The sequence below is a fragment of the Pseudophryne corroboree genome, chromosome 5, assembly GCF_028390025.1.
Source record: "Pseudophryne corroboree isolate aPseCor3 chromosome 5, aPseCor3.hap2, whole genome shotgun sequence".
NCBI lineage: Eukaryota > Metazoa > Chordata > Amphibia > Anura > Myobatrachidae > Pseudophryne > Pseudophryne corroboree.
Genome location: NC_086448.1, coordinates 755,636,071 through 755,663,674, shown reverse-complemented (window position 1 = coordinate 755,663,674; position 27,604 = coordinate 755,636,071). Strand labels below are relative to the sequence as shown.

The 27,604-nt window shown below is 46.4% G+C and overlaps 2 protein-coding genes across 8 annotated transcripts in view; one reads left to right on the top strand and one right to left on the bottom strand.

Annotated features, from left to right (window-relative positions):
• The window catches only part of MTERF3 (mitochondrial transcription termination factor 3), a 111,143-nt gene extending 104,380 nt beyond the window's left edge, over positions 1–6,763 (bottom strand). The window contains exon 1 of one of the 2 annotated variants that reach the window (XM_063924168.1): positions 6,671–6,763. The gene's annotated coding sequence lies outside the window, so the exon portion shown is untranslated. Of the gene's footprint in view, positions 1–6,666 lie in introns of both variants that reach the window. The other variant, XM_063924170.1, reaches the window with a different exon arrangement.
• PTDSS1 (phosphatidylserine synthase 1) overlaps positions 1–27,604 on the top strand; it is a 162,894-nt gene that overhangs the window by 49,330 nt on the left and 85,960 nt on the right. For 2 of the 6 annotated variants that reach the window (XM_063924163.1, XM_063924162.1), the window contains exons 1-5: positions 6,703–6,836; positions 7,107–7,220; positions 14,089–14,180; positions 15,234–15,278; positions 25,967–26,091. In XM_063924163.1, the coding sequence (XP_063780233.1) occupies positions 6,703–6,836; positions 7,107–7,220; positions 14,089–14,180; positions 15,234–15,278; positions 25,967–26,091 (510 nt within the window). Of the gene's footprint in view, positions 1–6,068; positions 6,173–6,702; positions 6,837–6,966; positions 7,221–14,088; positions 14,181–15,233; positions 15,279–25,966; positions 26,092–27,604 lie in introns of those variants that run through there. The other 4 variants (XM_063924165.1, XM_063924166.1, XM_063924164.1 and 1 more) reach the window with 4 other exon arrangements.

Sequence of the window (27,604 nt, the reverse complement as noted above, 5' to 3'; positions counted from 1 at the left end):
CTCTAACTGAGGTCTTGAGGAGGGACATAGAGGGAGGAGCCAGAGCACACCAGAATCTAAATTCTTTCTTAAAGTGCCCATGTCTCCTGCGGAGCCCGTCTATTCCCCATGGTCCTTACGGAGTCCCCAGCGCGTTTCGGACGCGCACGCGGCTTCGCCGCGCGCCGCAAATGTGCCCCCGGAGTCCGGCGCCCTGCCCCTTTTCACTCCTAGAGTGAACACTATTGTCTGCACTCTTTTTCGTCTTATGATTCTCAATATTTTTCAGATGAGGAAGAGGAGATAGACCGACTGAAACACCGATGGTGTCACCAGGGCGTCCACCGCTACTGCCTGAGGGTCCCGTGACCTGGCACAATACCTCCGAAGCTTCTTGTTGAGGCGTGACGCCATCATGTCTATTTGAGGAATTCCCCAAAGACTTGTTATCGCTGCAAAAACTTCTTGACGAAGTCCCCACTCTCCTGGATGGAGATCGTGTCTGCTGAGGAAGTCTGCTTCCCAGTTGTCTACTTCCGGAATGAAGACAGCTGACAGACCGCTTACGTGATTTTCCGCACAGCGAAGAATCCTGGTGGCTTCCGCCATCGCCACTCTGCTCCTTGTCCCGCCTTGGCTGTTTACATGAGCCACGGCTGTGACGTTGTCTGATTGAATCAGAACCGGTAGGTCGCGAAGAAGATTCTCCGCTTGTCGTAGGCCGTTGTATATGGCCCTCAATTCCAGTATGTTGATGTGTAGACAAGCCTCCTGGCTTGACCATAGTCCCTGAAAATTTCTTCCTTGTGTGACTGCTCCCCATCCTCGGAGGCTCGCGTCCGTGGTCACCAGAACCCAGTCTTGAATGCCGAACCTGCGACCCTCTAGAAGGTGAGCACTCTGCAGCCACCACAGGAGAGACACCCTGGCCCTGGGGGACAGGGTTATTTTCTGATGTATTTGTAGATGGTACCCGGACCACTTGTCCAGAAGGTCCCACTGAAATGTTCTCGCATGGAACCTGCCGAAGGGGATGGCCTCGTAGGCTGCCACCATTTTCCCCAGAACTCGAGTGCATTGTTGAACAGACACTCTTTTTGGTTTTAGCAGGTCTCTGACCATGTTCTGGAGGTCCTGGGCCTTTTCCAATGGGAGAAAACCCCTCTTTTGTTCCGTGTCCAGAATCATGCCTAGGAATGCTAGCTGAGTCGTTGGAACCAATTGTGACTTTTGCAGATTGAGAATCCAACCGTGCTGTTGCAGCACTCTCAGGGAGAGCGACACGCTCTTCAGCAATTGATCTCTCGATCTCACCCTAATCAGGAGATCGTCCAAGTATGGGATAATTGTGACTCCCTGCCTGAGCAGGAGCACCATCATCTCCGCCATCACCTTGGTGAAAATCCTCGGGGCCGTGGAAAGCCCAAACGGCAACGTCTGAAACTGGTAATGACAGTCCTGTATAGCGAATCTCAGGTACTCCTGATGAGGGGGATACCATAAAATACCTCCCTTCCAGGCTGTGTATTACAGCTCGGAGAGATTCCATCTTGAATTTGAACTTATTCAAGTACAGGTTTAGGGATTTTAGATTTAAAATGGGTCTGACCGAACCATCCGGCTTCGGGACCACGAACAGGGTTGAATAGTACCCTTTTCCTGTTGGATCAGGGGAACCTTGACAATCACTTGCTGTTGACACAGCTTTTGAATTGCAGCTAACACTACTTCCCTCTCCGGGGGTGAAGCTGGCAAGGCCGACTTGAAAAATCGGCGAGGGGGCACCTCTTCGAATTCCAGCTTGTAGCCTTGGGAAACAATTTCCATCGCCCAAGGATCCACATCTGAAAGAACCCAGATCTGGCTGAAAAGATGAAGACGTGCCCCCACTGGTGCGGACTCCCTCAGTGGAGCCCCAGCGTCATGCGGTGGATTTTGTAGAAGCCGGGGAGGACTTCTGCTCCTGGGAACTAGCCAAAGCAGGCGTTCTCTTTCCTCTACCAAGGAAGGAGGAGCCCCGACCTCTTCTGGGCTTATGCGACCGAAAGGACTGCATCTGGTACTGTGGAGTTTTCTTTTGCTGTTGGGGAACAAAAGGTAAAAAGGTAGATTTACCCGCGGTAGCTGTGGAAACCAGGTCCACGAGCCCATCCCCAAACAACACTTCATCCTTGTAAGGTAAAACCTCCATATGCTTCTTTGAGTCTGCATCACCCGTCCATTGGCGGGTCCATAGAGCTCGTCTCGCAGAAATAGCCATGGCATTTGCTCTGGAACCCAGCAGCCCAACGTCTCTTTGAGCGTCCCTCATATATAAGAATGCGTCTTTAATGTGGGCCAAGGTCAATAAAATGGTATCACGGTCAGCTGGCAAGGTATCTGTCCATCCTGCAACTGCACTACACACCCATGCCGATGCTATTGCCGGTCTGAGCAAAGCACCAGTATGTGCATAAATAACTTTAAAGTAGTTTCCTGTCTGCGATCAGCAGGATCCTTGAGGGCTGCCGTGTCCAGAGACGGTAGCGCCACTTTCTTGGACAGGCGCGTTAAAGCCTTGTCCACCCTGGGAGAGGATTCCCAACGTACCCTGTCCTGTGCAGGGAAAGGTTACGCCATAAGAAACCTTTTGGGAATCTGCAGTTTTTTTATCTGGAGTTTCCCAAGCCTTTTCAAATAACTCGTTAAGCTCATGAAATGGGGGAAAGGTTACCTCAGGTTTCTTTTCCTTATACATGCGCACCCTCATGTCAGGGACAGAGGGGTCATCAGTGATATGCAAAATATCTTTTATTGCAATAATCATATGCTGAATACTTTTTGCCACCCTTGGGTGTAATTTTGCATCATCGTAGTCGACACTGGAGTCAGAATCCGTGTCGGTACCAGTATCTGCTATTTGGGATAGGGGACGTTTCTGAGACCCAGAAGGGCCCTGTGACCCAGTCCAATCCGTGGATTGACTCCCTGCTTTTTCCCTGGACTCTGCTTTGTCCATTCTCTTATGTAATGAGGTCACACTTGCATTTAACATATGCCACATGTCCATCCAATCATGAGTCGGCGTTGCCGACGGAGACACACCACTCATCTGCTCCACCTCCTCCTTGGACGAGTCTTCCGTTTCAGACATGCCGACACGCACGTACCGACACCCCCACACACACAGGGATATATCTATAAGGGGACAATTCCCCAACAAGGCCCTTTGGAGAGATAGAGAGAGAGTATGCCAGCACACACCCAGCGCCAACTGTCACTGGAATAAAAACCCAGATATAGCGCATTTTATATGTATAATAAATGTGTATACACTCACTGCGCCTTACAAATGCCGCCCCCCCCCTCTTTTCAGCCCTCTGTCACCGTGTTCAGCAGGGGAGAGTCCGGGGAGCCAACTTCTCTGCAGCTTCTGTGGAGAAAATGTCGCTATTAGTGCTGAGGGATCAAGCTCCGCCATCTCCAGCGGCGGGCTTCGGTCCCGCTCCAATATATAAAAAATGGCGGGGGATTTTTTTCACTTACTGCCTCCGCAGCCTAATGTACCCTGTTGCCAGTCCAGAAATTTATATTGCTGCCCAGGGCGCCCCCCCCCTGCGTCCTGCACCCATCCGTGCCTTCAGTGTGTGTGTATTGTGTGGGAGCAATGGCGCGCAGCGGTACCTCAGTGAAGATCTGAAGTCTTCTGCCGCCTTGAAGTCTTCTTTTCTTCTTATACTCACCCGGCTTCTATCTTCCGGCTCTGCAAGGAGGACGGCAGCGCGGCTCTGGGACGAACGGCGGGGTGAGACCTGCGTTCCGACTCCCTCTGGAGCTAATGGTGTCCAGTAGCCTAAGAAGCAGAGCCTATCATTTAAGTAGGTCTGCTTCTCTTTCCTCAGTCCCACGATGCAGGGAGCCTGTTGCCAGCAGTGCTCCCTGAAAATAAAAAACCTAACAAAATTCTTTTTCAGAGAAAATCAGGAGAGCTCCCCTGTAATGCACCCTATCTCCTCTGGGCACAAAATCTAACTGAGGTCTGGAGGAGGGGCATAGAGGGAGGAGCCAGTGCACACCCATACTGAAAGTTCTTTATAGTGCCCATGTCTCCTGCGGAGCCCGTCTATACCCCATGGTCCTTACGGAGTCCCCAGCATCCTCTAGGACGTAAGAGAAAGTGTAGTATACATATATCATTCACACACAACCTAGAAAGGGGCAGGTGTAGCATATAAAACACACAGGGTATTATAGGTGCAGGTCTTGTAAATATCACACACACAGGGTATATAAGGGCAGGTGTAGCATATCTTATACATACATGGTATATACAGTATATGGACAAAAGTATTTGGCCACACTTGTTAATCATTGAGTTCAGGTGTTTCAATCAGACCTGTTGCCACAGGTGTATAAAATCAGGCAGCTAGCCATGCAAACCGCATTTGCCAACACTTGTGACACAAAATGGGTCAGTCTGAACATCTGAGTGACTTCAAACGTGGTACTGTGATAGGATGCCACCTTTGCAATAAGACGGATCGTGAAATTTCATCCCTGCTGGATATTCCACAGCCAACTGTAAGTGATATTATGAGAAGGTGGACGTATTTAGGAACAGCAGCAACTCAGCTATGAAGCGTACGACCATGCAAAATCACAGAGCGGGGTCAACGTCTGCTAAGGTGCATGGTGCGTAAAAAAGTCACCAACGCTCTGCTGATTCCATAGCTGAAGAGTTCCGAACTTCCACTGGCATTAATGTAAGCACAAACACTGTGCAGCGGGAGCTTAATGGAATGGGTTTCCATGGCCGAGTAGCTGCATGCAGCCTCACTTCACCAAGTCCAATGCCAAGCGTCGGATGGAATAGTGTACAGCACACCGACACTGGACTGTGGAAATGTGTTCTGTGGAGTGACGAAGCACGCCTCTCTGTTTGGCAGTCAGATGGGCGAGTCTGGGTTTGGCGGATGTCAGGAAAACGTTACCTGTCTGACTACATTGTGCCAACTGTGAAGTTTGGTGCAGGAGGGATAATGGCATGGGCCTGTTTTTCATGGTTTGGGCTAGGCCCCTTATTTCCAGTGAAGGCCAATCTTAATGCTACAGCACACCAACACATCTTGGACAATGCTATGCTTCCAACTTTGTGGCAACAGTTTGGGGAAAGCCCTTTTCTAGTCCAACATGTCAGTGCACAAAGCAAGGACTATAAAGACATGGGGGCAGATGTATTAACCTGGAGACGGCATAAGGAAGTGATAAACCAGTGTTAAGTGCAAGGTGATAATGCACCAGCCAATCAGCTCTTAACTGTTAATTTACATATGGGAGCTGATTGGCTGGTATGTTTATCACCTTGCACATATCACTGGTTTATCACTTCCTTATGCCTTCTTCAGGTTGATACATCTGCCCCATAATTTGGTGTGGAAGAACTTGACTGGCTCACACAGAGCCCTGACTTCAACCCCATAGAGCACCTTGGGATAAACTGGAACAAAGATTGTGAGCCAATCCTACACGTCCAACATCACTACCTGACCTCATAAATGCTCTACAGAATAAATGGGCACATATTCCCACTGAAACACTCCAAAATGTTGTGGAAAGCCTTCCAAGATGAGTGGAAGCTGTTGTAGCTACAAATGGGGTGACCAACTCCATATTAAAGTATATGTATTTGAATACAATGTCATTACAGTCTCTGTTGTTGTAATGGTCAAGTGTCCGAACACTTTTGCCCATATAGTGTAGGTGCCAATGTAGCATATATCACACACAGAGTATAGGGGCAGGTGTAGTGTATATATCACACACAAAGAATAAAAGAGCAAGTGTAGTTTCTCATAAACACAGAGTATATAGGGACAGATGTAGTATAGATAACACACAGAGTATATAGGGGGCATGTGCAGTAACACACACACAGTCCAAAAGTCACTCCTCAGTACATGCTGTTTCTGACTGCAGATCTCCTTTGCAGCCTGGGAAGCCAGACAGGGACAAAGCCAGTAGGTAATCACAGTACAAGGAACTGTCTATAAGGTCCGCCCCAAAGCACTTCAGGAACTGAAATCGCAGTCTCCAGGTACACTGCTTCCGTTACCCAGGAACTCTACAAAAGCTGTTCCACAATAAGTGTAGAAGAGCGGCGATAAGCTATGGCTCGAAAACCAGGGACACCACTATCAACACATAATGTAGATAAGTATGTAAATTATCTTATTTCACGTAAATAAAGTGTGTAATAAATATTATGTAGTCATACATCATACTTAGCACGCAGTCCCTGCAGAGGAACTTTTTGAACGTGTGTGTGTGTGTATATATAAAAAAAACACATGCACTGCATATAGGGGAAGGTGTGTGTGTGTATAATATATATCACACACAAGGAATATAGGGGCATATGTAGTGTACATAACACACAGGGCATATAGGAGAACATGTAGTGTGTATCAGACAGTATATAGACAGGTGCAGTGTATACAGTAACACACACTATATAGAAGCACATGCTATATATATATATATATATATATATATATCACAGTATATAAGGACAGGTGCAGTATATACAGTATCACACACAGGGTATACAGGAGCATATACATTATATAAGGACAGGGTATACAGAAGCACATGCAGTATATATCACACACAGTATATAAGGACAGGTGCAGTAGACACAGTATCACGCACTCACTCAGGGGCACAGGCCATCTGCAGCAGCTATGTATGTATGCAACCCACGTGGGTGCAGCGGCAGCAGCAGATCACTTCCTCTACGGCCGGGCTCACTGTGCAGTCGCAGAGGGGGAGACGCCTGGTCACAGGCGCAGTATAGATGTGTATATACCCCGGAGAGCGATGTTAGTATAACAGGATTATTAGTGTCACATAGAGCTGTGCTTGTCACATACGGGGCTGGGCCGGGATGTGTGTATGTGAGATACATGTCCCCCCTGGTGTCGGGCAGGTGGTACGCTCCGGGGTGGGGGGAGCAGTGGCCGCTTCCTGGGCCGCCGGGCGGGGGCAGCAGCAGCAGATCGGGCATCAGAGGGGGCAGCACAGGGCATGGCGGCATGCATGCGCTCCAGGACTCTCAGCAAGGATGATGTCAACTATAAACTTCATTTCAGGATGATCAACGAGCAGCAGGTGGAGGACATCACCATAGACTTCTTCTACAGGCCCCACACCATCACCCTGCTCACCTTCACCATCATCAGCCTCATGTACTTCGCCTTCACCAGGTAAGGGGGCTGCACACAGTCCTATGCATAGTCGTGTACGTAGCACCACATGTAGCCCTATGGGGTGCGTCAAAGCTCGGAGAGAGATAGAGTACCAGCCAACCTGCTCCTGACTGCCCTGTTACAGGCTGTGTTTGAAAGATGACAGCTAGGAACTGAATGGGTGTTACTTTATCTCTCTCTAAGCTGTGCTAAATCTCCCGCATAGTCCCACAGTCCCATTCATAGTCCTATACATAGCCTCATAGTATGGCCCATTTGCAGCGCCATTCATAGTCATATACTCCCATTCATGGTCCAGCACACAGTCCTACACACTCCCATTCGTAGTCTCATTTATGGGCCAACACAGTCCCATGCATAGTCCCTTTAAACAGAGGTACTGAGCAGTCGCATTGCATTTCTATTGCTTTCATCCTGTGCACAAGACAATAGATGCATAGTACACGGTGATACATACACATATCCTATGTAATATAGATTATTTATAACATGCAGTAAATCTGACACATTGCCTGGATATCAGATGGCAGGCAGGGCGTTCTCTGTCCCCTTGGGGTGTGCATATTATGGAATTCTCCATCAGTGTTTCTCCCTAGGGGAAATCTAGTCTTGCATGGTGTTTCAATAGTAGTGACGCTTGGTCCTCTGCATGCTAATAGTCCTCCCCCTCCCATAGGTGACCAGATGTCCATCTTCTGTCACACTGGATACTGTTACTCCTTAGGATTGAATAACATGTGGAGGCCTTTGCTGTTATTTAGTGCCTTTTCCAATCAGTAATAACTGCAATGGTATCGGGAGAACTGTCTGTGCATTTCCAGGCTGAATCAATTTTCTAGGTTGCATTTTTTTTTTTGTTGTTGTTTTTGCATGTGCATCTTATTTGTAGCTACTGCATGTGGTGTAATATCTAATTTGGTTATAGACTGCTTCCAAGAAATTCATTTGGGTCTGTCCGCTTTGAAGCTTAGTCACGAAAATAATTTTGTTACATGGAACAGGCGGAACTGTTTTCTTTTGTATTATCGTAAAAAAAAAAACAGCTGGACAAATCCCAGGAGCCAGATGGCCAGTGCTCCTAAAAAAAAACTACTAGTGCCCAAAGACTGGGCATCGTTTCTGTCTGTGTCTGTGTGCACACACCTTCACTGGTTCTTTGCAATAGTAGGTTGGCTCCCTGATTTCAAAGGGCTGGCTGCTAAATTCTAGATTATCAGCTAGTGGCTTCAGCATGCAAATTCCCCAGTTCCTTTTCCCCCTAAAGGTGGGTACACAATCCCGACGTCGGAACGAATCCCCCTCAGCCTTAGATTGTGTGTACACACTGGGGCGATTCTAATGAAGGTCGGAACAAACATGTTCCGTCCTCCATTAGCATAATACAGGACGCTTGCGACAACGCTTGGTTTTATGTGCAGCACACAGTGTGTACCCAGCTTTACACATCTAAACAATTTATTTTTGTTGCATTATAGCCAAGTGTTTTGTGAGGAATGACCGCGCTACATTAATTGTATCTGGCTCCCTGCTGTGTTATCTGAAACGCTCATTAAAATTAAAAAAATATATATGTTCACTTGATTCCATTGCCAGGGTCCCACAAGTAAACTTTCCAAGATGAATACATATACAGCAATTTATATGATAGCATGTGATTAATGTTGTATATACGGCCATCCTTGACACTCGGGAGTGTAAAGGTGGATACAGGGAATACTATATGTGCTGAATGATATTCGATCACAAGAAGAATGGCTATCAAGGTTACATACAATGTCAGATGCTAATGGAAAGCTTAATGTATGCAGAGTTTCAAGATGGGTTTTAACATTTGATCAACATACTGTTTCAATATTAGTGTTCTTTTTATGGAGTTTTTATAGATCTCCCTGTGACTGAGTGGGTTTTAACCTCCTAACTGAAAAATTGTTCCTAGTGTGGTAGTGAAATATTAGATGGCAAGGTACCCGGATGGAAGATAGACAGGAAATAGGCTGATATGGGCTTAGGACGACACGGTCAAAAGATCAACATGAAAATGTCGACTCATGATTTTTCCTGGTTTTTAGGGTTAGGTACTTGGGGGAGGGTCAGGATTAGGCACTAGGGGAAAGGTTAGGATTAGGGTTAAAATAACAAAACAAAAAAAACCTGTCAACCTTTTCTGTGTCGATCTCTTTACCCTGCCGACCATCTGGTGCAGATCTATTGACTATCTATATACTGTCAATCTTTGAATCCACCCACAGCTCCCATTGGGTAGGGACTGATGTGAATAAATATTTGTACATCGCTGTGGAAAGTAGTTATAATAGCAGTCCGTCTTTGAATTATATGTAATAATTTTCATTACAAAAGTTATGGGGTCAAATGTAATAGACTGCAGGATTCTGAAAGTGCAGAGATTTCGGCCACATTTACCGCAGCAATGTTTAGTAAGGTAAAGCCAGGCTTGGCTTTAAGTAGTCTATCCTTATTAAACATTGTCATGGTCAATTTGACTGTGAACTCTCCAAAATCCCCACACTCTCAGAATCCCGCAGCCTATTACATTTGGCCCCATGGAGTTAAATAGCCTGAATCTATTTTCCCAGTCTGTTAGGGAGGATTAATTTGTTGGATTCAGTCTCCTGGCTGGCTCGCTATAATCTTCCCAAGTATGTAACTGACTGATAAGCAGATTTTGCCTTTGTGACGTTTTGCTAAGCGTACCATTTAACAGAAGTCGTTTAATTATGAGAAGAGTTATAAGTTCATGTTCAAGACCTTTGTTCTATTGTGCAGCCACAATTAATATTGTTTAGAGCATAACATATAGGTGACTGGACACAGGGATGTACCTACCCGTAAACAACAGTAATTTAATTAAAACTGTTTCTTAGTAGACAGAGCTTCTCTTCTCCTTTAGCCAATCTGTCTTGTAACTTTGTAAATAGTTCTACTTTAAGAAAAATGTAAGCCATGTTCCTTTTTTAAATTTTTTTATTTATTGTCGTCGTCATCATCAAGTGGAATCTCCATGCAAAGTGACATCACCAACTTGGCAATATGCCGGGTGGAGCCACTGTCTGAAAGGGGTCTCTTGACAGGTCGCACCCTTGTACGGCTCCTGGGTGTGACCCGTCATTTTAGTATAAAAGCAGTATTACTAAGAAGGATAAACAAAGAGGAACTAAAAGATATATCTACTGAAGGCAATTGCACCTGACGGTCTAAATATTAACAATGAGTTAATAATCCATCATCGTTAGCGAAGTATCATTGAAGTGACAAAATAGACTAAAGCCAGGTACACAATACCTGACAGGTGCTGCTGTTCTGATCCAGTGGCGTGATGATCAGATCGGTGCGCACCCATACACACTGAGTAATTTCTTGTTTAGTAGGGGGGGATTCAGTTGGTCTTTGCATCGGCCACCACTAGATGGCGCTCGATGGAGCATTTCAATTGTTGCTTCGTTCAGGTGTGAACAGCCACTGACACTTCTGCTCTTGATGTTACTACAACGCCAGTTATATATGAGAATCCTGCATAGCCTTTATCCCCGCCCCTCATCCTTTCCAATAGTCACACAGTGGACAGCACCCATGATCTATAGGGTTTAGCATGAAATACCTACAATCAAAATCCCGACAGTCAAAATATTGACAACAATTGACCGAGGGTCAAAATACGAACACTTAAAATACTGATAAGGTCAAAATACAGACATGTAAAATGTCGACAGGTCAAAAAGTCGACATGAGTTTTCCATTGTTTTTGTTGTGTATGTCGACATGAACGCCGTATAAGTGTACCGCGTCTCCTTGCATGGCTTGCTGCGCTATTATATTCCCCCTCCAGGTCCACTGAGATGGTAAAGTATGAACAAGTCGGTTTCCATGAAAAAAACATGAAAGACTCATGGCGACTTTCTGACCTGTCGGTCTTTTTACCATGTCAGGATTTTGACCGTCGGCCAATAGTTGTCTGTATTTTGATCATCCGTTAATTGTTCGGAATAGTGTATGGATCAGGATGCGGTCACTTCCACATGCCTGCTACAGATACCACTTTATACTGTACACGGCCACATTGGTACACAATAATAACACGTGCTCAACATAGAGTCCTGACATCCACTCCCAATCCTTGTCCACCAACCTCGGCCGACTGCCCCTCTTTTAGAAACCCTATCATATTGCCATCCACCCCCCTCCCCTCTACTATAGTCCATACCAGGGCAATTACATCATTTGGTCAGGATCACTAGTGACTACATTTTAATTAAGCCACTTTTTAGCCACCACTCTCCGCCATTATTTCCAACACAGTCTCATCTACATAATGCAATATCCAACAACAGGAACAGCACAGATCCCACAGGCTACGAACCACACACCACAGTATTCTGCCTCCCGCTGTCATCACACAGCCACCTGGACTTGCACTTGACACCTTCTCATTCATCAACACTTCTACCATTATACACACTTTCCCTATCAGCTTCCCAATCCTGTTACTTAGCTGTTTTGAGCCCCACCCTCCCCCATGTACTACTGCAGCTGGACCATTCACCATCCTTCATTCCCACACCTAGCTTTCTTAGACCGCTGCACATGCACTTCGCAGGTCCCTGAAGAAGGCTGGCTGTTTTCCTATGCGGGTTGGATCTTCACATTAACCCCACACTTTATCCAGCAACTAGGAGTGTCCCTGGCTAGGATCTCTCACAACCACTAGGAGACCCTCCCATGAGGTGGGGATCCGTCCTGATCGGCAGCGACACAGATTGATTCAACTCCCTTGAGGTCCAGGAGACCATAATGATACCTCTGGAACAAACTCAAGGAGTGTAACTACCATCTCACCTGCGGCTGCCACCACAGGCTGCAATATAACAAGAATAAGGTCTCACAGCACGTACACAGGAACATTATAGAAGCCACATGTCCTTCAAGTGGGACGCCGCAAGCAATTCATATTGAAAGACTCTTAAACTAGTTGTGTTGCAGACTCTTTATATTACTCCGTTCGGGGTAAATTTACTAAAGGTTCTAAAAATGAAAAGGGGTGAGGTTGTCCATAGCAACCAATCAGATTCTGTCTGTCATTTTCTGGGATGCAATAGAGAAATGATAGAACGAATCTGATTGGTTGCTATGGGCAACATTCCCACTTTTCATTTGTAGAACCTTTAGTAATTTACCCCTTAGGGATATATTCAATTAAAGTCGGATCCATTCCGACATGTATTTGTCGGAATGGATCCGACAACCCCTATTCAATCCCCATCTTAATTCGACTTTTTCAAGTCAAATTAAGATGGGGCGCAGAGGAGGAGAGGGGGGTCGAGCCGCGGGGGGGATAGTCGGCGGGCATACAGGAAGATCAGCACTACGATCAGCGCTACCGTAGCGCTGCAGCAGGATGTCACTCAGCCGCCCGACCTCACGGCAGCTTCCACCCGGCTCCAGCAGCGTGGAGGAAGCTGCCGTGAGGTCGGGCGGCTGAGTGACATCCAGCTGCAGAGCTACTGTAACGTTGATCTCTCCTGTGTGCCCGCTGGCTGTCTCCCCATCTCCCTGTGGCTCCTCCTCCCTCGCCTCCTCTGGTTCGCATCTCATTCCGACATCATTTTGATGTCGGACTGAGATGGTCGAAAAGGGGGCCAAAACCTGTCGGATTTGGCCCCGCTTTCGACATAAACACGTGGATCGGCAGCTATTCTGCCGATCCACGTGCTTTTTGACAAGTCGAATGCCTCGACTTGTTGAAAAGCATTGAATAGGTGGAATCACGTTTCGACCTTAAAAAGTCAAAAACTGCCGTCTTTTCAACAGACGGCAGTTTTCGACTGCAAATGAATATACCCCGTAGTATCTGGACCCCTGTTCATTCCCAGTCACTCTTCACCCATTTAGGAAAGGGGTGTATAGAACACAGATCAGCCCATAGATATCTGTAATACCTACCAAGATACTATATTTAGGAGGTATTGTCCTCTTGCATATCTGTCGGCGTGTACATTCTGTCACATGGATGTGGGGGAGATGCAGCTGGTCGTGTACTCATGATATGCTGTCAGGGTGACCTGTGTCCTGTACACTTTCCTTCATCCATGACAAGGATGCATCTGATCACTGCAAACTGGAACTAAAACACAGCTAAATGTAATGTTTATATTTATTAACCGTTCCTTATATAATTCACAGACGTTCCGCATCGCTTTACAGAGAATATTTGATCATTCACATCAGTCACTGCCCTACTGAAGCTTACAATCTATGGAGGAGATTTAGCAAAACGTGGAGAGCGATAAAGTACCAACCAGTTTTCTCCTAACTCATTTTTCAAACACAGCCTGTAACATGACAGGAGCTGATTGGCTGGTACTTTGTCTCTCTCCACTTTATCACTCTCCAAGATTTGATAAATCTCCCCCTATATTCCCTGTCACTTGGACAACACCTTACATACACTAGGGTTATTTTTTATTACATTTTTTTTTGTCAGGATCCAGTTAACTTACCAATGTGTTTTTCAATTTGTGTGAGGAATCCTTAACATGCATTGCAAACTCAACACGGAAAGGGTCTTAGTGGGAATTGAACCCAAAACCTCACTGCTGTGAGGTTACAATGCTAACCACTATGCCAACTGTGCTGTCAAATTTATAAATAAGCATTTGTTCCGAGAATGCCAAGAACCAAATATGCTCACATTTGAAGATTTCAAACGTATATTTTTCTTGTAATGTACACTATTCAGAATGCCATTTTGCTTGAAAGATGTCACGAGAAGCAATTTATAATGGTGGGAGTACCAAGACAAATGCCTATTTTACACTTCTGTTTTTCATGTTGTTCATTTTACGTATTTTAGGGAGAACACAAGCCAAGAAGACAATATATGGAAGGGTATCCTGTCCGTCATCTTCTTCTTTCTAATCATCAGTGTCTTAGCGTTCCCCAATGGTAAAAAAAAAGTTTGTTTTTATGTGAATTTTTTTTTTTGTTGTTATGGTGAAACAACATGGTAATTTTTTAATGGTCATGTAAAAAATGCATTTATATGCTGTTTTTTATGTGCAGGGTTTAATTACTTAATTACTTGTTGATTACCTCTTCTCTTAATGCCAGAACGATGGCTTCTGTATTGTGACCTGCAATTTAAAATGACTGGTAAAATTGGGTTCAGCACTGTTCTGTCCGCTCAGTAGATAAGTTACAGAACAGAGTATTCAAAGTGAATGCTTTATGCAGCTTTTTGATTTGAAGAGCAAATCCTGACAGAATTAAACCCAAGGCCGCCATATTTTTTCCCTAAATTATTGACTAATATTCCTGTTTTTAAAAAAATATATCGGTTATTGTTTTAAAGGACAGCTAAATCCCAGAATGTCCATTTTCATATACTTCAAATGGGATATTAGATATAACAAAAATGTGAAATGATATAGCATTCCATGTCAGTTATGATTTCTTATAGATCAAAGGCAGCATTGATGTATCTGAATCCACAAATCCACAGAAGTTGAGGCATAATCTGGTCCTCGTGTACCTCCTGACATGTTATGAATCAAGGATTACTTTAATAATTTATAGGCAACTTTTTCTTTGCACTGGGACAGTTATTATTCAACTTATTGCTTCAAAGGCAAAATACTCCAATCATGACCTGTTGCAGCTATTTGAGGAGTGGTGTTTAGAGACCCAGCTCCAGAGAAAATATTTTGAAGTGTTTAATATACTTCGTTACTTTAAAGGGTCATTGAAACATATAATTGGTGCAAAAAGATACACCTATTATGACAGGGGCTAAAGGGTAAGATCAGCCTATCATTGGTCTTCAAAATGTTTCTATAGCCTCCTTCATTGGACATTTGTGGTTTATACAGTATAAGCAAGAAAAAGTTGCAGGGTGGAAGAGCGGTTATATAAAGTATTTTAGGTGTAAGGGCCTGCAAACCTCTCCAGCATCTGAGTATTTGAATGAGTTTCTAATTACTTTTTTTTTTTTTTTTGTAGGCCCCTTTACAAGGCCGCACCCTGCACTATGGAGGATGGTTTTTGGTAAGGGAAAACTCGCTTGTTTTAATCCATGATCTTTCCGTGGCCTCAAACTCCACTTGTCTGCATTTCTAAACCATTCATTGTGTCCAGAAATGACACCAGAATCCATTGTCCAGAGCATGACAGTGTTTTTGGCAGATGTTCTAGGAGGAACACACTTGTTGAGGCTTGCCAGGCTGTCATTGTCTGTCCCTAGTTCCTAGGTAACCTCACAAAACGGTGTCTGACCATAATCCTCTGATGACTGGCTCAGGATGTCTGTGCTACTTTCAGTTTTTATCATGCCATCAGCACCACATAATCTGCATTATTGAAGTTTTCAGAGAAAGTGGCAGTTGCTTCATTGCACCATAAGCCTGAGTTTTAAATGTATTTCATTTTTATATGTTTTGGGCTGGTTGCCGTTCTGACAGGGGGGCCCTGCTGTAGCGATAGCTATTCAGACTACTGCTAGTTGTTGGAAAATAGGGGAACCCCAGCAATGTTTATCTCCGTATTTTCCAATACCAACCTAGGCTTAGAGGCCCTGTGCTAGTTATGGATTTTGGTAGGGGGGGCACACATTTTCTTTTCTTTAATCTTTACCATTTCTAAATAATTTAATCAAGCCAAAACTGCATAGATCATAGAGCAGGTGTAAAAGAGATGGGTCTTTTGAATTAGGAGCTTTTTTTGAGTTACAGTCCAAATGTATTTTACACCTGTATTAGATGATATGCAGTAAGTATTACCTCTAAAGAGTATAATACGTTGTGCAGGACACACCAACTCTCCTGACACAGGCAGGTCTATTAAATTTATTTTGGCAGGTTGCCCATCTGTTTCGGTTAGCTTTGAAAACCACTGCTTAGTAAATCTGCTGTTTTTACACTTGTCTGTGTAAAATAATTTTGTTGGTCCGGTGTTCTACCGTAACCTCATCCTATCTGGCATTCCAGTCTTCCCATCTCTCGCCTTTCCAATCTGTCCTCGGTGCTGCCGCCCAACTCCTCTTCCAATACAAACATACTATGTCTGCAGCCCCTTTCCCAGAAACCCTACACCAGCTCCCCTTCACCTTCCAACCCCAATTTACACTTCTCACTCACCCAATCCTTTCCCATTCACACTCCCACCTGCCAACTTTGCTCTACAAATGCATGCTTCTTCTCCTGCCAACTGGTTACTTCCTCCCACTCTCACCTGCTCCCTACCTCTGGAATTCTCCACCTCTCTTCAAAACTTCAGACGTGCTCTCAAGACCCACTTCTTCATCAGTGCCATTCGGCTCTCATCCTAACCCACTGCACCTTGCTCCGTCCTCTCAATCTGTGTCACCCTGTCTGTCTGCTCCTCCCCTTTAGATTGTAAGCTCTTACGAGCAGGTCCCTGTTCCCTTATGTGTATCTCCTTCTGTTACTTTTATCATATACTCCACACTCCCTACAACGACACCTAACCCTTGGTAGCTGCCGCTCTGCTGCTTATTTGAGCGTTATGTCCCCTGATGCAGAAATGTTTATAAACTATACTTGTCCTACATTGTCTTGTACTGTAAGTCACTATTTTCTTATTTTGCTCACTTGTTTATGTACAAGTCGAGGAATTTGACTTGTCGAAAAGCACGTGGATCGGCGGAATAGCTGCCGATCCACGTGCTTCTGTCGACCATCTCAATCCGACATTAAAAAAAGTCGTATTGAGGACATGAGACCGGGTAGCGGTGCGGCGGGCTGCAGGGCACTACCTCTGACGGGTCCCCCTGGCCGCCTGACAAGTCCTCCAGCTGCGCAGATGTCTCCCCCGGCGCCGCTGACTGGTCCCCCCGGCCACCTGACGAGTCCTCCAGCCGCCACAGATGTCTCCTCCCGGCCGCCTGACGAGTCCTCCAGCTGCCGCAGATGTCTCCCTCAGAGCCGCTGACGGGTCCCCCCGGCCGCTTGACAGGTACCCCCGCCCGCCGCAGATAGCTCTCCCTGGCCGCCCCTGACGGGTCCCCCGCACCCCCCGGCTGCCTGACAGGTCCCCGGTGATGGCTACCCCCTGCCGCCGCTGACAGCTACACCCCGGCAGCAGCAGGACGGGACACCAATGAGCGGACAAATCCGACAGTCTGATTTGGCCGCTCATTTGAAAAGGGCTTGTCGGATCCATTCCAACAAATGCATGTCGGAATGGATCTGACTTTAATTGAATATACCCCTAAGTGTTTAAAATGTATATTACAGGATAACATTGGGATATGCCAGAGCGACAGCGGAAATGGCACCAAATGGTCACAGTGATCGCAAAAACGCGCTATAGCGCGTTTTTTACCCCAAAATGAGGACTGGGGACTCACTCTGTAAGAATGGGCGGGTCCCCGGGGACGCGCTCCGTTGAAATTGCTCTCTGGCGCCTAATTGGTTACTAGCTGACTTTTCTCTGACCTTATTGGTCAGAAGTCAGCGGCGGCTGCTGCTGCTGGGCGGGAAGATGCGGTGCCGGGAGTCAGACAGGAACACGCTGAGAGGACTGACAGGAAGCTGCAGCGCGGCGCTCCCGGGCTTGATCCACACTTCTCACCCTCTCCCCGGCTGCACTAGTCCACGGGAGGGGAGAGGGGAGGGCCCGCTAGATTACAGATGATACGGGAGATGCCAGAGCCGCCGCAAAATGAGATCACCCAGCAGAGTGATGAAGTCGGACCCGCCACCTGTGAACAAATCCCTGCTCAGAGCTGGCAGGGCAGAGGTAATTTAGCTGAGCCAGTGTGCGGGGCCAGGCAGAAACTGAACAGCAGCAGGCTAATGCTGCCTTAACAGTGTCTGCCAGCCCAGTGTTTCCACCTTCCCTCCCCAACCAGCCCACTGTGTTTTCTCACTGCCCTCCCATCTAGAACCACCCTGTCAGTCCAGACACACTGATTCCCCTCCCTAACTCAGCCCAGTGTTACCTCCTCACACCCCTATATCTCTGCCCCTCTACCTGGCGCAATGTGTATAACGTGCTCTACCTGGCGCAGTGTGTATAACGTGCTCTACCTGGCGCGGTGTGTATAACGTGCTCTACCTGGCGCGGTGTGTGTATAACGTGCTCTACCTGGCGCGGTGTGTATAACGTGCTCTACCTGGCGCGGTGTGTATAACGTGCTCTACCTGGCGCGGTGTGTATAACGTGCTCTACCTGGCGCGGTGTGTGTATAACGTGCTCTACCTGGCGCGGTGTGTATAACGTGCTCTACCTGGCGCGGTGTGTATAACGTGCTCTACCTGGCGCGGTGTGTATAACGTGCTCTACTTGGCGCAGTGTGTATAATGTGCTCTACCTGGCGCGGTGTGTATAATGTGCTCTACCTGGCGCAGTGTGTATAATGTGCTCTACCTGGCGCAGTGTGTATAACGTGCTCTGCTGGCGCGGTGTGTATAACGTGCTCTACCTGGCGCGGTGTGTATAACGTGCTCTACCTGGCTCAGTGTGTATAACGTGCTCTACCTGGCTCAGTGTGTATAACGTGCTCTACCTGGTGCAGTGTGTGTAACGTGCTCTACCTGGTGCAGTGTGTATAGGAGGTTCTACCTGGTGCAATGTGTATAAGCGGCACTACTGTGTGGTATAATGTGAATTGGTACTATTATGTGGCCACGCCCCTTCTCCATTAAGCCATGCCCCTAATTTTTTGCGCGCGCCTTCGGCGCGCACTGCCTATACTTGAGGTTCTAGGAGATGGAGAACCGATTCACTTTCTGCCAAGGGGCACCAAAATGTCTAGTTACAGCTCTGATGCAGGGTGTCCTGCATGCTACACAGCCCAGCAGCACTGTCACCCCCATCCCACCACCTTGCAACAAGATTAAGATTAATAAAAACCTTCATTCCGATGGGACCCAGAAAAGGACCGGTAGGACCCCAACTTTTAAAAGTGAGGGGTCCCTGGGACCCACTTTTTTTTGGCCTCAGCGCGGTCACTGGGTCACGAGCTTTCTGTCCTCCCAGGATGCATCGGGGCTTCTCCATATAATCCCGCCCCCTGAATCAGTCAAATCAGTTTTTGGTTTGGTGCGGCAGGAGCCGGACCATGGTCACAGGGCTGCGATTAAATAGCAGCCTGAAGCTTTTATTTTTTTATTTTTATAGTCTTACTATGTTTGTTTGTTTTTTTTCTTTGAGTGACTTTTCTTAACAGCGTCTTAAACGCATACTAGAAAGAGTTGCTTCAACAACTCTCCACCGGGTCGCAACAACGCTTACCCTCGCGGTATAGTGCTGTCTCGACAGGTGTCCGTGTCGGATAATTCTAGCAGGTTAAGCAGACGTAACCAGGCTGTGGCCAGAACATGGGGAGAAGGTAAGTCAATCGGTTTCCTCTTACTAGGAGGTCCGGACACAGCTTCACTGTATTAGAGGAGACTACAAACAGTGGTTGATGCGCCGCCACTCTTAAGTGCAACAGCGCTATGCTTTAGGGATCATAGGCGCCAGGACTAGGTGAGGCCGCGATCCTTAAAGTTTAAGTCAACGGGGGGAGTTAGACGCTCTCCTGGCCGCCCCTCCCCCAAGTTCATGACCAGTTTCCGTGTGTCTCCCGTCCATGAACTGATGATATCACTTCCGGCTCAGACGCTACCACGAGGGTACTTGGTCGCAGCTTAGACGCTGCAATGGTGTACACTAGACTTTCCGCCTAGACCCGGTTGCAGACAGGAGCGTCTGCATACACTTATCGTTCAATGAGCGTCTGTGTCCATTAAAGAGCGCCTGTGTCTCATCAGTCATCAAGAGCGGCAGTGTACACTAGTAGCGTCTGAATCCACTCAGCGTCTTGCGAGCGTATGGATGGATATGGAAGTGTGGTGAGTCTCCCTGTATCCCACTCTATGGAGAAATGGGTTATACAGTACTAAAAATTCTTTCTACTTGTTAGTATGAATTGTTAATTTTTGGTACATATTGCATATGAGGCCTGTATATTACTGTTGTTTTCTGCATGATATGTCTGAAAAAACTGGTTAAAAACAGAGATACAATTGTCCCATTTACTTGTAAGTAATTTTTATGGTTGATTGTATTCTCATATGACAATGTCTAATATTTTAACATGTGACTGACTGCTAGTATGTGTGCTGACTTTTATATGTTGTCAGTTCTGTTCCGAACCTCAATTCAGGTGCTCAGTCACAAATTGTGTAGTTATTAAAACAGATTATTATCATGTCTGTGAGCGGCAAGTGACGAGGAGAATTTCAGGCACTCCTACATCCTTAACATGTTTATCTTGTAAAACAGGGTTAATTGGAATACGCCAGTTGGTCACTTATGAGGAGTTATGTGCAAACCGTTTTGCTTTTCAGCAAAGTAAAAAACAGGAATTGGTTCAACAACCAGCAGAGCCACCATGGAGTATGTTCGCGCAGACTTTGTCTTCAATAGCGGACAGATTAACTCCTGCGTGCCACCCCAGGGAATAGGTTACACTATTAACCCATACATGCAGCTCCCTCCCTATGGTTTGGTTCCAGTAGCTTCTACAAGTAACCAGGCTATTAACCAAGGTACAGGTAAGACTAAAGGGGGGTACACACGGAGAGATCCGTGCTTAAAATCTAAGCAATCTTGCTAGATTGCTTAGATTTTAAGCACGGATCTGCCGTGTGTATGCCCCCCAGCGATAGCGATGCGCGGCCCCGCACATCGCTATCGCCGGTGCTAGATTGAGCCTGCATGCAGGCTCAATCTAGCGGGTCACTCACTTCACCGTTGTGTGAAGTGAGCGGCCCCCCGTCGGCTTTCCCCCTCGCTCAGCACATCGCGCTGTGCTGAGCGGGGTGAGAGATGTGTGCTGAGCGGTCTGTGTTAAGATCGCTCAGCACACATCTCTCCCGTGAGTACCCCCCTTTAAGTAGATACATCTATGTTGCAGACTACACAAGATGATACAACAGATGATCATACAGTATATTCGAATACTCCGTATGATGATCAGTCGCAGAGTTTCAGCTCAGAGGATGTAGCTGAACTTATTGATGCAATGAAGGCTATTCTCTCTTTGGAGGAATCATCCAAAACAATGTCAAAATCTAAAGCACCTGTGTTTAAACGAACAAAAACAGTTAAAACTGAATTCCCAGCGTCAGAGGATCTGACGGAAATGATGGAAGAACCCTGGGCGACGCCCAGTAAAAAATATAAGATCCCGAAAAAATGGGATTCTTATTATCCATTTCTAGCTGCGGATTGTTCAAAAAGAGAAGTTCCTCCTAAAGTAGATGCAGATGTACTGCGACTTGTGCATAAATCTGCTTTGCCATTGTCATCTACCTCTCTAAATGATGTCACAGACATAAGGGTAGATAGCTTCTTGAAAAATATATTTTCTCTCTCAGGAGCAGTAGTAAGGTCTGCTATGGCTTCAGCCTGGATGGCAAAGGCAATGGGAGAATGGATAGAGGAACTAGAGAATGGCCTCTCCCCTCCTAATAGGGAGCAGTAGTATCATCTAGGCCGTTTAAGACAAGCTGCCCAATATTTGGAAGAAGCAGCAATCGATATGGGTACGATTGCTTCTAAAGCATCAGCCTTGACAGTAGCTGTTCGTAGAGCAGTTTGGCTACGCACTTAGAAAGCAGATGCAGAATCCAAGAAAGCTCTGGAAGCATTGCCTTTCATGGGTAATATATTGTTTGGGAAACAATTGTCAGATATTCTAGAATCGGAAGCTGAATCCAAAAAAGTCAGATTTCCGGCTAGTTATAACCCTAAGACTAGGGGTTCAAAATTTCGGCCATTTCGATGGCAAAGCAAAAACTAAAGAGGAGCCTAAGCAACCCCAGTTCAATAGATCAGCCAGGGGTAGGAAGCAATGGGCTAGTAGAAAGCCAGCTTCCAAACCTGAACAGAAGCCATCAGCCTGAGGAGACGGGCCTCCGCCTGAAGGATTCCAGGGTTGGGGGCCGACTCCTTCATTTTGCACACATATGGCAACAGTCGACGACAGATGCTTGGGTGCTGAAGGTGGTATCTCTCGGTTATGGGTTCCCATTCAGGAGGTAGTCTCCTCAAAGGTTTTTTTGCACCAGACCGTCTCGTATAGAGTCGAAGGCCAACGCCCTGCAAGAAGCAGTTCAGAAATTGCTTCAGTCTGGTGTGATTGTCCCGGTACCCCCATCACAACGAAGTCAGGGTTTTTACTCCAATCTATTTTTGATTCAGTAACCAAATGGGTCATTCCGACCAATTCTCAATCTCAAAATGTTAAACAGATACATTTGGATTCCAAGGTTCCACATGGAGACGTTACGCTCCATAGTGTTGGCTATGGAACCGGGAGATTACATGGTATCTCTGGATATACAGGATGCTTGCCTACATGTGCCCATAACACAGTCTCATCAATGTTACCTCAGGTTTGCCATCCTCCAGCAACATTTTCAATTCCAAGCCTTGCCCTTCGGGCTAGCAACAGCACCCAGGGTGTTTTACCAAAATTATGGTGGTTATGGCAGCTTATCTCCGCATGCAGGGGATAAGAATATTCCCATACCTAGACGACCTTTTAATCCTAGCACATTCAAAGGAATTACTTTTGAGCCATCTTCAACAGACAGTAGTTTGTCTGCAAAGGCACGGGTGGCTCATAAACTGGGAAAAGTCGTCTCTGAATCTGTTACAGCGGATGGTTCATTTGGGGGCCATATTGGATTCAGGTCTACAGAGAATTTTCTTACCAGAGAAAAAGATAGCCAAGGTGCAGGTCATGACTCAGGAGGTGTTGCACACTCAGACAATGTCAGTCCATGCAGCAATGCGACTGTTGGGTCTGATGGTGTCAACCTTCGACATGGTGGAATATGCACAATTCCACTCCAGACCACTACAGCACCTTATTCTGACCAAATGGAACGGAAATCATCTGACAATAAAAAAACAGATGATAAAGTTTCCGGTAAATGTAAAAAGGTCCCCAGCTTGGTGGCTACAGAGGGACCATTTAAACAAGGGGAGACCCTTTTGGATAAAGGAATGGCAAGTCCTGACAACAGATGCCAGTCTTCAGTTCTGGGGAGCGGTGCTCGAAAGCCTTTGGTTCCAGGGAAAATGGACCATAAGGGAAAGTCGCCTACCAATAAATCTGTTGGAAATAAGGGCCATTTATATGGCTCTAGTTCAGGCAAAGGACAGTGTAAGGAAGACCAGTCCAGATTTGCTCAGACAATGCAACAGCAGTAGCGTACCTCAATCATCAGGGAGGAACTCACAGCAAAAGATTAATGGAGGAAGTAACTCCCATACTAAGGTGGGCAGAGCTCCATCTTCCAGCATTGTCAGCAGTGTTTGTTCCAGGTGTACTGAACTGGGAAGCGGATTTTCTCAGTCAACACACCATTCAGGAAACCGAATGGGCATTACACCCAGAAGTGTTTCAGACTATAGTGAACAGATGGGGTCTGCCAGAGAGAGATCTCATTGCGTCTCGTCTGAACAACAAAGTTCCGTTGTACGGATCAAGAACAAAGGATCCCGGAGCGATCCTTGTAGACGCACTGTCAGTAAAATGGAAATTTCATTTGGCATATCTGTTCCCTCCAATATCTCTGTTACCCAGAGTAGTGAGGAAAATAAAGCAAGCAAAGGGAGCCATAATTCTAATAGCTCCAGCTTGGCCAAGAAGGCATTGGTATACAGATCTACTAAGAATGTCCATGGAAGCACCAATACTGCTCTCTCAACGTCCAGATCTGCTAATGCAGGGTCCTTGTTGTCACAGCCATCTGGATCGTCTGTCTTTGATGGCGTGGCTGTTGAAACCTCTATCCTAGAAGCTAGAGTATTTTCAAAACAAGTAATTCAAACTATGCTTAGAGCAAGAAAACCTTCTTCAGCTCGTATATATCATCGAATATGGCAAGCCTATATTAATTGGTGTAGTGGAAAAAGTTTGAATCCAAGATCTTTTAAAGTAACCAGGATTTTGGATTTTCTTCAAGCAGGATTGGATAAGGGACTGAAAGTAGCTTCCTTGAGAGTTCAAGTATCAGCATTAACTGTATGGTTTCAGAAAAAGATTGCTGACTTACGGGATGTTCGTACTTTCTTTCAGGGAGTTGTACATATTCATCCTCCATTTGTTCCTCCTGCAGCTCTCTGGGATTTGAATCTGGTTCTTAAAATCCTTCAGGGACCTCCGTTTGAACCACTTAAGAGAGCAGATCTTAAATGGTTAACGGCTAAAGTGCTCTTTCTACTGGCAATGGCGTCAGCTAGAAGAGTGTCAGATTTAGGAGCACTGTCGTGTAGTCTCCTTTCCTAAGTTTTTTTTCCAGATAAGGCAGTTCTCAGAACTAGATCTGGTTATCTTCCAAAGGTGGTTTCAAAGTTTCACCTTAATGAAGAGATTGTAGTCCCAGCTTTTCAGGTATCGGGACTTTCTGGGGGAGAAGCGTCGATGGACGTGGACCGGGCGTTAAGTATCTACGTAGATCGTACTAGTGCCATCAGAAAAACAGATTCTCTCTTCATCCTCTACGGATTCCATAGAAGAGGATGGCCTGCTAGTAAACAGACGCTGGCAAGATGGCTCCGAATGGTAATTTCAGAAGCTTATTCTCGTGCTGATCTCCCTACTCCGGCTAATGTCTCTGCTCACTCTACACGTAAGGTAGGTCCTTCATGGGCAGTACAACATGGTGCTTCAGCAGAACAGATTTGTAAGGCAGCCACATGGTCTTCCATTAACACTTTCATTAGACATTATGCCATGGATACTTTTGCCTCTCATGACGCTGAATTCTGGTGAAAGGTTCTCCTGTCTAATAAGGAGCGTCCCCACCACTAAAACTGGCTTTGGGAATCATAATGTTATCCTGTGGATAACCTGTGGACACAGCCGGAGAAATATACCGTTATGGTAAGAACTTACCGTTGATAACGGGATTTCTCCTATGTCCACAGGTATCCACAGGGGTCCCACCCTGACACACCTGATTTGAGGATCTTTACAATCACTAAACCTCTTCCCTCTTGCATGGAAGGGTGTGCATGTGTGTTCTTATCGCCTGAATAGGTTTCTACGTGATGCTCCTGCCTAAATTGCTGTGGAAATAACTGATTTGACTGAGTCAGGGGGCGGGATTATATGGAGATGCTCCGATGCATCCTGGGAGGCCAGAAAGCTCATGACCATTTGGTGCCATTTCCGCTATTGCTCCGGCATATCCTAATGTTATCCTGTGGACATAGGAGAAATCCCGTTATCAACGGTAAGTTCTTACCATAACGGTATATATTGCACCATATTACCTGTATATAAGTTATTTTGTTGTGACTTAAGGCCCATACACACTTGGCGATAAAATGAGCGACTTCGCTCGTTTTCCCCCTCCCTGAGCGACGTCACTCATTTATCGGCAAGTGTGTATGCGGCCAGCGACGACCGATGCGCGGGTCGGCAAGGTCGTTGCGGTCGGTAGGGCATGCATGCAGGATCTGGACTGTCGTCCAGGACCTGCATGCACGGCTGGCGGAGGCGTGACGTCACTGAGTGATATGAGTGGTCATATCGCTCAGTGTGTACTGTCGGCCGCCGGCGACGTCACAGAGCGACGTCATCTAATGTGTACGGACCTTCATTCCGATAATGTCTTTTTTTTATTCATGATTTTATTCCTCCATTTTACTTGTAAATCTGCCGCAGGTTATACTACTAATTGCATTTTGTCTGTCATTGTTTCCAGGCCTCAGTGTCCTTTACTTCCTGTTCTTGGTATTCCTGCTCTTCCTGAACTTCGAGCAGGTGAAAGCGGTCATGTATTGGCTGGACCCAAACCTTCGTTACGCGACAAGAGAATCTGATATTATGGTAGTGATCCATTAAGATCTTTTCTTTTCTAGGGACTAGTCCATAGATGGATGGAGGCCGCAAACCGATCAACCACCAGGTCACATTTGCTGTGATTACAGCAAATGTGATTTACCCGATCTGAAGCATAATTGTATATAATGTACCGTGAAACCAGGGTTGACTGGTTTAAACCATGGTTTAAGGGGTAGCCAACCATGGTTCTCTAGAGCTACTAACAGTTCATGTTTTCCAGGCCACCTGTGTATCTGTAGAATGTGTCTGTTAGGAATGAAGTTGGTTACACACTTGTAGATATATCTGCAGATCAATGGATCTGCAGATATATCTACAGCCGAATCGGGCAGTGTGTTGTGCATACACACTGCCCGATCCGTTGTGACTGACGTCACAAACTGGGCGGACATTTACATGCGCCCACCCAGTTCAGCCGTCAGTTACCACCGGCTGCTGCAGCATGTGTACGGGTGGTCGGCTGACTGGCCGTACACACAACGATGCACCAATATATCTAGATATATTGGTCATTGTGTGTACTGCAGGGCCAACGCGTTCAGACATATCGTTGATACACCCTGGGTGACGGGGCAGCAATACATCGGTCGTTCACAGCATGAATGTACCACTTGTTTGAAAATATGACAGTAATGACTACACCTGTGCACCAGCTAGGTGGTCTGGAAAACATGAAATGTTCTCGAGGACTGGGTTGGCAACCTTTAATTATTTGAAATACCACTGTGTATGTGTTTTTTTCCCCCTCATACGTCCTAGAGGATGCTGGGAACTCCAAAAGGACCATGGGGTATAGATGGGATCCGCTTGAGACATGGGCACACTGTAAGACTTTGAATGGGTGTGAACTAGCTCCTCCCTCTATGCCCCTCCTCCAGACTCCAGTTAGACTCTGTGCCCAGAGAGACTGGACACACACTAGGGGAGCTCTCCTGAGTTTCTCTGAAAGACTTTGTTAGGTTTGTTATTTTCAGGGAGACCTGCTGGCAACAGGCTCCCTGCATCGTGGGACTGAGGGGAGAGAAGCAGACCTACTTCTGTGAGTTTCAAGGCTTTGCTTCTTTGGCTACTGGACAGCATTAGCTCCAGAGGGTCTGATCACTTGGATCGCCTAGCTGCTCGTTCCCGGAGCCGCGTCGTCACCCCCCTTGCAGAGCCAGAAGAAAGAAGCCGGGTGAGTAAAGGAAGAACAGAAGACTTCAGTGACGGCAGAAGACTACAGAGTCTCAGAGGTACCGCGCAGCGGTCGCGCTGCGCACCATTGCTCCCACACGCAAGCAGCACTACATGGGTGGAGGGCGCAGGGGGGACGCCCTGGGCAGCAATATACCTCTTAGATATGACCTGGTAAAGTGATATACAGTGCATAGGCACTGTATACTGACCCCCACCAGTATAAAAATTTACAAAAATAACGGGAGTGAAGCGTGCCGAGAAGGGGGCTTGGCTTAGCCCTCACAACTCTATACAGCGCCATTTTCTCCTCAGAGATGCTGGG